Source organism: Aulostomus chinensis, chromosome 9, assembly GCF_037954235.1.
Source record: "Aulostomus chinensis isolate RoL2024-O1b breed Wild chromosome 9, RoL_Achi_v1.0, whole genome shotgun sequence".
Lineage (NCBI taxonomy): Eukaryota > Metazoa > Chordata > Actinopteri > Syngnathiformes > Aulostomidae > Aulostomus > Aulostomus chinensis.
In genome coordinates, this window is record NC_141328.1 from 30,392,626 (window position 1) to 30,406,036 (window position 13,411).

The 13,411-nt window shown below is 42.6% G+C and overlaps 2 protein-coding genes across 3 annotated transcripts in view; one reads left to right on the plus strand and one right to left on the minus strand.

Annotated features, from left to right (window-relative positions):
* The window catches only part of b4galt5 (UDP-Gal:betaGlcNAc beta 1,4- galactosyltransferase, polypeptide 5), a 45,094-nt gene extending 39,239 nt beyond the window's left edge, over nucleotides 1-5,855 (plus strand). The window contains exon 9 of the mRNA XM_086215004.1: nucleotides 317-5,855. Coding sequence (XP_086071130.1) covers nucleotides 317-464 — 148 coding nt within the window. The 3' untranslated portion in view covers nucleotides 465-5,855. The remainder of the gene's footprint in view (nucleotides 1-316) is intronic.
* A 5,138-nt stretch (nucleotides 5,856-10,993) lies between these two features.
* Nucleotides 10,994-13,411, minus strand: part of emilin3b (elastin microfibril interfacer 3b) — a 31,944-nt gene continuing 29,526 nt past the window's right edge. For both annotated transcript variants that reach the window (XM_086212829.1, XM_086212830.1), the window contains exon 6: nucleotides 10,994-13,052. In XM_086212829.1, coding sequence (XP_086068955.1) covers nucleotides 11,910-13,052 — 1,143 coding nt within the window. In that variant the 3' untranslated portion in view covers nucleotides 10,994-11,909. The remainder of the gene's footprint in view (nucleotides 13,053-13,411) is intronic.

Genomic DNA, 13,411 nt, shown 5'->3' on the forward strand with positions numbered 1-13,411 from the left:
TGGACCTCTCTTTATGTACTCGAAGGGAAGTCAAGCGTTTAATGTCCCTTCAGGAATTCTGTGTCCTCCTGTTAGTTTTGGGGGTTGATGCCCAGTAAGCGGAAGAAACTCTGGTTCCAGTGGTTTGTTGATTTGGTGTGTTTTTTTCTGTTTGGAAGAATATCAGCTGTGTTGGAGATCTGGAACACCAGAAAGAACCTGGTCTCCCCTCCTCCTCCCCTTTCCTCCTCTTCTCCCCTCCTCTTCTCCCCTCCTCTGCTCCCCCCCTCCTTCTCTCCTCTCCAATGATTCATTCATCGTTTGTCTGCTCTTGCAGGTATAGCCTCCTGCGACACTCACGGGAGAGACAGAAAGTGGATGGCCTGAACAACTTAAACTACTCCCCCCTGGTGGCCAGGAGGCCTCTCTACACCAATATCACAGTCAGCCTGAGCAGAAATCTTGCACCAGTAGCTGACTACTGACACAGGCACAGCTGGACTGAAAACCTCCAGGGAATCCAGGTCCTCTGGGACATCAGCCATATCTCACCAGTTTCAGCACTGCTTAAAAAAATTTAGTTGATTGATTCTGGCTTTGTTTCTCTTGGTTTTATTCCAAGAACAAACACTCAAAAATGTATAGTGAGATGAATCATTTAAGAAAATAGGGATTATGCTGCACTTGTTTGTGCCACAGTCCATCACTCTTCATCTGGGCTTATCTAGTCTTCAATGTCCACATGCCTTTTGCACCATTTTGGCCTTCAGCATCCATCCATTCATCAGTTTCCTGGCTGAGTCTATGAACAGTTCATCCCTCTGCTATTTGCTTCATAACACAGGCCATAACACACTTGCACATTCAAGTGCACGCACCTCTACTCATGCGCACACAGCGATGTGACTTACATGTGCTTATATGGTCCCTGATACCTTTACTTTGTTCTTTTGCTTCTTATTTTGCAGTTAAAGCAGTAAACCTGTGAAAACATTTGCATGCACACACACGACTTTCACTGAGTGGATGCTTGCAGCTGGTTCTGCAGACGATAAGCTATATCAAGTGAAGATATTAAGAGAAAACTATATAAAGGGTGAGTGTTTTCAATCACCTATATGTGAAATAGTTTATCATAAGTTTAGAGTATATCAATACCTTTATCATTTCTCCCCAGCTATATTTTCCCCCATGAATATACATACCAGTGAAAGATTGTGATATTTGCATTGCTGTGCTGACGCAGTGGCTGTGTGTCGGAGAGTGATGCTCATCCTGTTAGCAATAAGCTGCGATTCCTGACAGCTAAATTCCTCACTATACAGATGCAATAGCACAGGTGCTAGCATTCCCATATTGGACTACAGAGGTGGAGTGACTGCATATGCAAACTTCACATTCAGCACACCTTTGCTTAAGTTAACATGCCACCCAATGAACAATGTCCTCTCAGAGAGCGTGTGTGTGCGTGTGTGTGTGTGAGAGAGAGAGCTATGCAAATGGTTTGTGTGTGTCCTGTTGTCAGTTGTCAGGCTGTCATGGTCACTGTGAAAGCCTGAATTTAGACCTCACGTTGTGTGTCATCCCAGGCCAGGGAGAGATTTACGCTCCTCTGTGTGATTTTGCATCTGTAATCTTCATCCAGCGTCACTGTATGTACTAGAAGAGGAGGAGGGTCCTGCATGGCTATCACTATCAAACAGTGTTTACAGAAGCTTTTTCTTTGTTAGTTTTCAGATTGTTGAGTGTTTGCAGTACTGTTAGCCAGCCCTCCTCCACTGTAAACCCTGTATCTTTTCAGCTAGATATCTTTGGCTGCCTTCATTTTTCTAACTGAAACTTCTCTGTTTTGACATGGATCCGACGTCCTCTGATTAACCACAATATGTTGACTTGTGACCAGGCTTCTGCCAGTGATGATTTTCTTCATGATTTGTGTAACAATTCTTGTCTCAGTAGTTATGGTTGTTTGTTGGGTGGCATGACGTCAAACACTGTGCATTGACACTGGCAGTACACAGCAGTTGCTCACATGTCCCTAGTTGAATATTCCAACACTGTAAACGTAGGTCCTTAACACAGAAACCTTCTCCTCACTATCTGTCCACTAGTCATACAGCTACTTCATTTCACATAAATCGCCTTGCATACATTTCCTATGATGTATCTTTTGGGTGTCGATGTGGGTGGCGAAACGTCCTCCCACAGTGAGGCTGGACCTCATTTTATTTATTTGATCTTTTAAGAATTATTCTCTGTAATTTTGATTTTCCTTGCAGTTGATGTGATTATTTAGTAGGTGACACATGGCAGACTGTGTTAGATGCACTGAAACTTGTAGTTATGTGTATTTGTGTGTGGTTTTGAGGTTCAGATCTGTTTAGAGCTGATTCATTTCATGCAGATATATATTTCCTTTTCAGAGATTACAGTGGCAAGAAAAAGTTTGTGAATCTTTTGAAATTTTATGGTTTTCTGAGTAAATTTGTCATAAAATGCAATCTGATATTCATTTAAGTCAAGGGTATTGACAAATTTAATGTGCCTTAAATAATACCACAAAGAAAATATCTTTCATGTCTGTATTGAACACATTCATTCTTCATTCAAAGTGGCGGTGGAAAAAGTAAGGGAACCCTTAGAATTAATAACTGACCCCCGCCATACCAATAACCTCAACCAGGCGCTTCCTGTAGCTCTGGATCAGAACTGCACATCATCGAGGAGGAATTTTATCCTCATATTTTTCCTGGCACAACTGCTTCAGCTCTGCCTTATTCTTTGGACGTCTCATGTGAATGACTCTCTTCAAGTCATCCATAGCATTCCTGTTGGCTTGAGGTCTGGGCTCTGACTTGGCCACTCCAAAAGGCGTATTTTGTTTTTCTGGAACCATTCCTTTGTGGACTTGCTCCCGTGCTTTGTGTTGTTGTCCTGTTGCATCACCCACTTCCTAGAGAGTTTCAGCTGATGTACAGACACTCAGATTACCCTGAAGAATTCTCTGATCAACTTGGGAATTCATCTTCCCCTCAATGATTGCAAGCTGGCCAAGTCCTGATGCCTCAGCGACGATATGCCGTGCCCTTTCTATGCCAGATGTAGTGCTGGGTGTTTTTTCCCCGAAATAGTTCAAAGTTAGTTTCATCAGTCCACAAAACATTTTGCCAATATGTCTGTGGAGTGTCAATGTGCTCTTTTGCAAACTTCAGGTGTGCAGCCATGTTCTTTTAGCAAGCAGTGGCTTCCTCCGTGGTGTCCTGCAGTAGATACCCTGCTTGTTCAATGTTTTATGTATTGTAGACCCATGAACACAGATGTTAGGAACTTCCAATGATGCCTAGAAATCTGGCTGTCATTTTGTTGTTTCTTTACCTCATTGATGAGTCTTTGTTTTGCACTTGGTGTCATTTTTATTGGGTGCCACTTCTTGGTAGAGTAGCAACAGTTCCACAGTGTCTCCATTTGTAGATTGTTTGCCTGACTGTAGACTGGTGAGTCTTTCAAATCCCTTTGTTACCCTTGCCAGCTTTATCTAAATCAACAATCTTGATTGTAGATCCTCTGAAAGCTCTTTATGGCGAGGCATGGCTCACATAAATGTGTTGTTCTTTTGCAGAACAAACTCCAAAAGTTTGAGGGGTTTTTAATCAGTCCACACCCCCAAACTAATTGTCTTAATGAGACTCTAGGTTTGCTAAAACCTAACACCAATTAGCTTTTTCAAGGTCATTAATTCAAGGGTTCACATATGTTTTCCACTACCACTATGACAATTTTTGGTTATTCTCTATAAAGACATGAAAGATCTTTTTATTTTTGTATTATTTAAGACACATTACATTTGTCAATATTTGTGACTTAGATTTATATCAGATCATATTTTATGACAAATTTACTCAGAAAACCATGAAATTCCAAAATGTTCACATACTTTTCTGGCCACTGTATATGAATACCTGATGAAACGGAAGAAGACCCATAGCCTGGTGTGTATTAATCTACTCAGCAGACACATTGTGGAAGGCCATTTTGTGTGAAAACCACTGGAGTAGCAAGACGCCAAATCAGAAAATACTAACAGGCTATATCTTTCACTGGGCTCCTCCCTCAATAAAATGATAATCAATGGTGCTGACCTTGCTGAGCTACCTTTCAGGAGCTCTCTTGTGTGCTTTCTGGAGCCAAACATAACAACATGAAAGCCTCCAATCCTCCCTGCAACTTTTAGGACTCATTAGCATTTAATCAGGCCTGGTGGCATACAGGTACTGTTGGTCCAAACAGGTGCAATTTTGTTGCCCTTTCATCCTGCCAGGTGAAGCTAATCAGTGTATTAGTTGTTCCAAAGTATGTGTTTACCTCCTAGCCAATCTCTGAGGAGGCGCCCAGTGGGGGTTGTGGACCAATAGCAGCAGTCGTATTAAGTTTTCTTCTCTGTGTGTTTGATTGAAATGGCAAAACCCACGAGAGGTCTAATTGCCCTCTGTCTAGATTAGTTTTTATTTTTGTTTTCTGGCACTGATGAAAAAATAATTTATAGTGACCTGCTTGTGAGCAACTAGATGGCCCTTTTCTAGTTCTTGACACCTAAATGATACACTGTATATTATCTTTAATGTTTCATTGCTTTAAATTAAAAGCTAGATGGACATATAGCAAAAGCCAAATGGTTCTAGGTTGAGTGTCAGGTGATGATTCAACACAGAGGGTCATTTCAGTTAAAAGAGGCCTTCTGGGTGCCGTAGATATTCTTAGAGTCAGTATGAGGCTCTATATTCCACAATGTAGAACAAGCAGCACCATCAGTTGCTACGAGACTACTAGACTGACTTGTCAGCTCGACAACTTGGTAACAGGGAATCTCAGTCATCTTCTAATGCTTTTATCTAAAACAGGAACTAGATTGTTTTCAGTTGATGATAAGAGCATGTTGGCAAGTCTTGTACCTGTTATGTAAACTGTACACGGTCTCAGTCCAGACCAAGACCAAGCCTGCTGCTCATTGTCAAGTAATCTTGCCTGTTCAGATCCATTCTGTGTCAGTTTGAATGAAGGGACCGTTCCGGAATCTGACAAAACTGGCAGCCTTAAAGCTTCTTAATTTATTGCAGTGTTTTTGACTCAAATTTTTATTTTTTTTATAAGCAAATATATTTAAATTGAAAAATGTGCATATCAAAATAAAAATCATTGTAAATATTGTTGTGTGTAGTGTTTTAGAAATTCTATAAGGTCTTAAATCACTACAGATGCAAGCATAAAGAACAAGGCTTTGGAGGTGTTTGGCTGGTACCTGGTGCCATTTAAGTGCTTGTGAAGCTACGCAGCGACATCCATGTTTTTACATCACTGCTTCCCAGCACAAGCCTTTTTAAAAAGGAAAAGAAAAAATATCCTCATCCCATAAATTTTAGATTCCTCACACGTCCTCAGAGGTCTGCAGGTGTTGTGCTTCTTCAAGTGGCCTCACTGTTGCTATGATGCTGTACCAGAAGAGACGCATCTGTGATGGCATCAGACCGCGGCCAAAAACACCAGATGCTCACAACGTAGATAAACAGAGGCACCGAACCAGCACCACATTCCACTCCAAAATCTACACTGATTATTATTTTCATTTTGTATGAAAGTGAACTTTTGAAAAAAGAAACTGATCAATAAATTAAAAAACATCTCTGCTCTGATTGTAAGGAGGAACGTTCTTCTTGAATTGAAGCCATTTGAAGCCACTTGTCAAAACTTGATGTCAGCCTTATGTGGATCTGTTTGTGTATCAGCATATTATCTTTTGATTATTACAATTTGTATGATGGAGATTTTCTTTTATACCATCATTGTTATTGTCAAAGTACACCAATAAAAAGAAACTTGTAAAGTTACAGTGTGTCAGTGTTTGTTGAGTTTGCAGAGTGGAACTTGAAATGTGTCTTTATAGTGGTTCACGCTTCTGTTTGGAATGTTTGTGTCAGTGTTCTGCACCATGGTGCATCTCTTAACTTCTCAAGTCAAATTGCAACTGTATCAAATACATGTTCAACTCCTGCTGTCACAATGGGTTGTAGTCCATACGAACTGGTTTGTCATTTTGATTGATGTGATTTGTTGTTGTTTTTTAATGGAAGATTCAGTTACACCAGCAGATACATGAATTATAACGACTTGGCTGCAATGGGACAAGCATCAGATCACCTGGCTCCTTCAAGTGTTTGACCAAGCTGGACAATGATAAAAGTGTAATTAATAATCTATTTTATTTGACTGAGTGTTGAGCATTATTTAGGACTTAATTCAATTTCCATCCATCCATCGTCTTCTGCTTATTCCTATTAAGGGTCGCGGGGGGGCTGGAGCTTATCCCAGTGTCAACGGGCGAGAGGCAGGGTTCGCCCTGGACAGGTCGCCAGTCCATCGCAGGGCCAACACACAGAGAGATGAACAACCATTCACACTCACATTCACACCTACGGTCAATTTAGAGTGCATGCGAAAGACGCCTGGTGCTTCCAGCCCAGCGCTGCTCCAGATCTCTAGCCAGACTCTTCTCTTCTGTTGTTCCCAAATGGTGGAACCAACTACTGAACTCTGTGCGTTCTGCTGAGTCCCTTTCTACTTTTAAGAGTCAATTGAAGACTCAATTGTTCAGAGAGCACCGAGGCACTGAACCTGACTCTGCTCCTCTTTGGGGTAGAATCAGTCAGAGGGTCCAAGACCCAGCACTTAGTGACAATGTAGCACTAACTGTGTTGTGTCATGTTGTATGTATCAAAAAAAAGAAAGGGAGGGGGGAGCGACACTTCTTCCGCCACTAGATGGCAGTACCTGTGACCAAATCACAACTGAAGCACTTTTGCGCTACTATGGGTTTTTCCTTCAGTCTGAATTCTTGCTTGTGTTGTATGTCGCTTTGGACAAAAGCGTCTGCGAAATGAAACTGTAGAATTGTAGAGTGTCAATCAGCCTAGTCCCCAATTGCCTGTCTTTGGACTGTAGGAGGAAGCCGGAGTATTGGAGTGAACCCACGCAGGCACAGGGAGAACATGCTGACTCACACAGAAAGATCCCGTGTCTGAGCTGGGACTCGAACCTGGAACCTTCTTGCTTTGAGGCGACAGTGAGGACCACTGCTCCACCGTGTACCCCTTAATTCAATTTAATCACCGTAATTACAGTAAGTTAGTAAATGGCATTGAAAATACTAGTCCTAATAATCAAATAAATCTGCAGAAAATAAGCATGTTTATCTGTCAAAAGCTGAATTGTGAAATCAATCATGTATGTGTGTTTTTCTTTGTAATGCACAGATGGCACTATTACTATGGCCATTTACATCACAATCTACTGTATTCAGTGTGTGCGGAAACACAGGCATGCTACTTATACAGAGATTTAGAGTTCAGTCATTAATTGAACAAAAACCACAAACTGGCCAAAGTGAGAACATTGAATCTCCATTACAAGAGTTCCACTGGCAGTATTTGATAGTAATGACTGAATCTATTTAAGTTAGGTTGTTTTCTGAAGTAACCATGTTAGGGTACTTTGCCTCATTTGCTTGTAATCTACAGACTAAAAAGGCTGTAGGTGCAACAAGAGGCTGAGTACTGCAGCAGAGATGCAGATAGCATTACGTCCCCTCTTAAACTTGCAAACGAACGATTACTGTCCCGGACACGGAGGCTAAAATCTAGGCATCTAAGACCATGATGGTGTGCTTTGATGAGATCACTTAAGAGTCACTGAATCAGAGCACATCTCCACTAGTTACCAGAGTTGACAGCTGATGGTTTACCTAAGCTCTGAGAGAAGGAAATGCGAAATGACAGGAAATGGTTATTTAATGGTGGTGTTCCCCAGGTTTTGTGTGCTATATTTGAAAAAATGTGTGAAAACCTATCTATCAGCAGAAAAAAAAAATTGTTCTGCTGGCAACAGCAGTGGCAGTATGAAGGAGATGCTTGGCAGAGGGACAGCCTGGCTGCAGTAGCTACGTCTTAATGGAGCCTGGGAAACACAAGGCCTTGGTATGCTAACAACACTGACGCTGTCAGGCACACAGAGGGCCACTCTTAAGATCTCAAGAGCAGTCCTGGCATGTGTAGGCAGCAGATATGAATTCATCCACATGCAACCCTGTAAGTGGTGTCCCACGCAAAGGCTTTGATGTTGTCTGTGCTGCTTTTGCCTCTGTACTGCTTGTGTATCTGTGCACTTCCGTGTCTGTAACTAGAATCTACTTCAGGAAGTAGCTGACTAACAAAACTAAATCCGTGGCCATCAGTGGAGCAGAATGGAATCAGCTCTCTTCATCCACACTTCCACTGTGCTTCTTCATTCTAAAGTGCATTTGTATGTTGATCTTTCACACACAGGTTCATAGCTGAGAGCAACGCGCCCTGTGCCTTTCCACGATTTCTGGTGTATATCGACTCTATGGTGTGCTGACATGCACTAAAGGACCCATGCTCTCATCTTTGGTTAGATTCGATATTTGAGTAACAGAGAGCAACAGTGTGTTTGTGTGTGTGCATATACATGAGTGTGTGTCCTCTCATGCATGCGTAAAAGCAAGAAGCAGATGCCACAGTGGCCTTTTTTCATATAAATTGATTGGTGTTACGTAACATTCCGTCATTGTCTCAGGTATGACCCCCGCCTTTCATTCTCTGCGTCGCTACCGGACACCAGCAGGATACCAGCAGGACAGAACTCTGTGGTTGAGCCCTGGGCTTCAGACTTTGGTTCCTCTGGTGTTTAGGTGTGTTCCTCTTAGCCTAATGATTCAGCACTCTAGCTAGAACATGTGCAGGGGTGGACTTGAACTATGAAATGGTCCTGGACTTTTCATTACAGATTCTAGCACACCCAGGAACCAGCATGTCAGTGTTTCACAACCCCTGTGTCATAAACAAAGTAGCCTTTCATAACACCCTTTATCCTTGTAATGCATGTAAGACAGAGCTTTATAGCTTTTCAACATCATCTCAACCAACTACACAAAACAAAAACAAACAAATTGGTGCTCTAGTCTAATATATAAGATGTCTCTTTTCTCATGTTACACTCTGATGGCCGGTCAGTGGTGCACTTTAGATGAATTCAGTATCATCCTTGTGACTCAAATCCTAAGAGGCCAGTGAAGACATCACCTACCACTTCTCATTTCCTCATCCGCCTTCATTCTGCTGTACCCAAGGTGTCACGATCCCTGTCTTGTGTTTCCTGTTTTGTTGTGAAGTCGGTGTCCTGTCTTCCTTTGCTCCTCCCCGTCATTGCCTCATGTGTCTCACCTGGGTGATTGCACCACCTGTGCCTCGTTTTCCCTTGTGTATTTAACCTCTTGTTTCTCTTTGTCTGTGTCGGGTCGTTGTTTAAAGTGTCACTGATGTTGGTGGTGTCATTGTCGTCGTCACGTCTGAAGTCATTGTCATTAGTCACAAGCATCCAGCCTCCAGCCTTCGGTTTCCCCCTCATGTCAGTACAAGTCTTGTTAATAAACACCTTTTTGTGAACTCTCCTTGTTCCCTGTCTGCTATTGGGTCTACCCCCCCCCCCCCCAGCTCGTAACCCGTAACACAAGGTCCAGCTTTTGCGCTCCTGCCCACCCCTTCCGACACAGACTGTCAAACCAAACTCATCTATTGTCTCTGTTCTTGTTTTCTCCCAGGTACCACCTCATTGTAACATTTTTAGGAAGCTTCTCAATAAATCCTTTGGTATTTGCTCTGGCTCGCAATCATCTTGCTGCCCCCCCTGCCAGCTACATCTCTCATTTGTCACAGCTTTTGACCAAACCTCCAGCCTTCCCCACAGCACTACACCCCCCCCCCCCCGCAGCACTTTTTCTTCCATGACTTTTTTATCATTTGGGGTTACTTTGTCCCCCTCTAGTTACTGACAGTTGTTTTTGCAGTTCATTTCATCCTTTTTCTCAACCCACCTCTGACACGACAAACACATTATCCTCAACACATTCACCTCATGACTTCACCTCATCATTTGACTGCACCATGTGGCTACAATCTTGTGAGCAGCTGTGTTTTGCAAACTCAGTGAGGTCACATTTTTATCAAATGAGCAGTTTTAAGTATTCGGTGCTGTCAGGGGTTTGGAAAAGTCAGGAATTCCTACCCTGCAGTCACACTTCCACTGATATATGCAGTGCAGTGTAGTAATAATGGTACAATTCTGGTGGTGATTATATGCTGACAGCCAGTTAATCAGAGAGAGATGCTGCTGTCTTCAACTATGTGTTGATACTCTGAGAAACCTGCAGAGACTCAACGGTGGCTACAGGCTTAGTCATAATGGCAGCTATTATTATTCTGTTTATTCAAATACAGAGGAAAATACGCACGATGCAGCCTTTTATATGCTGCTATTTATTTTGTGGTTGACTTTGTGAATACTTGTTTACAATAAACTTGGATTGTTAGCGGTTATAATTCTAGCATCAACTGCTCGGCTCAACCAGCAAAGACTCTGTCTTTCTTCAGAGAGCTTTACTTGTGCATCTTCAGCATTTATTGATAGATTCCTTTCTTTCATTTGACGGTTCCATGTTCTGTCAGTGACGGTCGGTACTCGGCTGATGTGATAGAATCAGTGTGTAAAGCCACTGCCCCATGAACTAATGTTCCTCTAAATGCCAATGTAATTTCACTTATCCAACAACATCTTCTATCAATAATAACTGAATATTGATTGTCTCCCTCAGCATGTCAGTATGCTCAACCTGGGTTTGATGCTGTTTGATGCAAAATGCTTTTGTCTGTGTCTAGACTACAACTACAGATCTAGATATTGACACATCCCTGCTAAGTATAGGAGGTAGGTTTGGTTAGAAACTGAGTAATGTTTAACAGTAGTCTATATCAATTCTTCATTGATGTCTTCTTCAGCACGGAGATAGAGGGAGATAATCCAAGTAGTTGTACTAATTTTCAACATATTTATTGTGAAACTTACAGATTTTGATTCCTTTAGGTTTGTAATAACAGCATCTTATCTCCTGTTGCCCGAGCCCCTGTCCTTTGGGTGTTACGTACCTTTGCGATGGCATAATGGATCATTTATAAAATGATGACAATCGGCATTACAACCCCTAAATAATAACAAACATTGTAATAAACTTCATATGAACTCCAGAAAAGGGCTTCTAGATACAATTCTCCTTGCGGTGAAGATGTTCTGAACTGAATATAACTACCCTAATCAAAAACATTTACATCCATATACACTGTCACAAAGCATCGAAAACAAACAACTGTGGAAAGATTTTATTTCTCTTCCATCTACCATTCCAATTAACGTGTCGTCACTAACCCCTAATGGTGAATTTTGGAACTTCTCTGCAACCTGAAGCCACTGTAGGGAAACAAATACTGTCAAAGCAGAAATACATATTATTTTAAACGTATACAAACAGAGGTTTACAAAAATGTAAATAGCACCAACTTAATATACAGTATTTTTTCTTAAAAAAGACCAGACAAGTGTCCTCACAGAAGATGTCGAGTGTGCTTGTCAGCAGAGACCCGTAGCAGCGTATTAGTCCCACATCATTCAGCTTTTTATTATCCTTTTTTACACAAACATTTCTAATACAGTCGAATGTCATAACAATGCAGTCACTTCATATAAGTTAAAAAAGGTAAAACTTGAAAAAAATGCCCCATAGATTTGAGGGAAAATATTGCCCAGCTATACAATCAGAGGTGTGTCTGCCTCTGCCAACCTCACTGAACTAAGTACCCAGGACACCTGGTGGCATGAGGATCAAAGCCTTGGGAGGTGACTTTCACCACTTCACTTAATTTGCTTCTGTGCAGATTAAGTTGAAAACAAAGAGATGAGAAGAAGATGTCACTTGAGCCAATTGAGAAGGACCCACAAAAGTCTGCTCTTTAAACTTCTGAGCTAAAATGTCACTAGTCTCCTTTTTGGTTTGCTGCTTCCTTTGCCACACAGTCTTTGACTTCTCCTTTCAGCTCAGCTAGCTGTTCTGAATGGACAGCCAGGGTTCCATTCACCTGAGCCAGGTAGGAGTCGGAGTGTCTCTCGAGCTCTGCCCTAATCCTCTCGAGCCGTTCTGCCAGCTCCCCCAAGCTGCTGCATTGGCCCTCTACCTGGCTCACCCTGCTATCAACGTCCTTCACCTCCTTCTTTACTTCTATTGCTGTGCTCTGGCAGCCTTGAAGCTCTCCAGCAAGCTGTCTCTTTAAGGCCACGAGTTCTCCCTTCAGTTGGGCCAGCCGCCTCTCCCCAGCCCCCAGGAGGTTGGCTTGGTGGCTCACTAGTTTGGTGATTCCTTGCACCTGATTCACTAGTTGGTGTTCTCGTTGTTCCCAGGTAGAATTGGCATGACCCACTTCCCCTGCAATGAAACTAATTGAGTCCTTTAGACCTTTCAGAGTGCGGTTCACTGAGTTGATGTTGACCTTCAGTAGGGTAATCTCTCCATAAACTGAGTCTTCTGCATCCTGCTGGGAGATATGGAAGAGCAGATTCTGTAGGGTGTTGTTCAGACGGTCCAGTTGGTTGGAATGAGTGTCCAGACGGTTACTCATCTTCTTCTGCATCTCCTCACACTCCTGTTCCACTTGAGTGATTCTCACACCCCCTGCTGGAGGAGTGGAGGGCGAGCAAGAGGAGGTGCAGAGGAGCTCCAGGTCTATTAGCTGCTTTTGAATGCCATCCAGGTCTCCCTCTACACTTCTCCGCAAAGACTCAATCTCCGTCTCCAGTGCAGGGACCACCTGACCCTCTAAGAGAGCCGGAGCAGTAGCGTTACTCAGCTCCTCCACAGCCACGAAGACTCTCTCTTCCAGGGTTTTCAACTTGTCCTCCAGCACATTCTTGAAGCCATCCAGACCCCCGGGGAGCCTGATGGCTCCATCTGGTTCCCCCTCAGTGGAATTGAGGCGGCCCTCTATGTCCACTAGGCGGGTCTCAATCAATGTCTCTACATGGATGCTCAGGTCACTGAGGGCCGTCTGGAGCTGTCTCTGAGATTCTGTGATGCCTTTTATGGACTCCTCTAGGAGCAGCACTCGCTGGGATAGGCTGTTTACCTGCAATAATCAAGAACTTATCAGTTCAGAGGTGCCAGGTGAAACTTTAATTTCAAAAGAAAACTGTGTTAACTCCTGATTTTTAGTGGTCCTGCTAGGTAGAACTACTCTTGCTCATCATCTTAGTCATTTTCTTGTAGAGCTAACATTCTCTTGGCTGTAGCCTCATACTTATCCTTGAACACAGGACTAATCAACCCTCTTATCTTACTCTTGGCAAGAAAGCAGTTTACCCCCCCCCCCCAAAAAAAAAATTGGTGGAGTCACATAGTTTTTGGTAATTTTCACTTCAGCAATTAAAATCCCACTGGTACGTTAATCTATTAATTAGTGAGAGTGTCCAATTTTCTATGTATTGC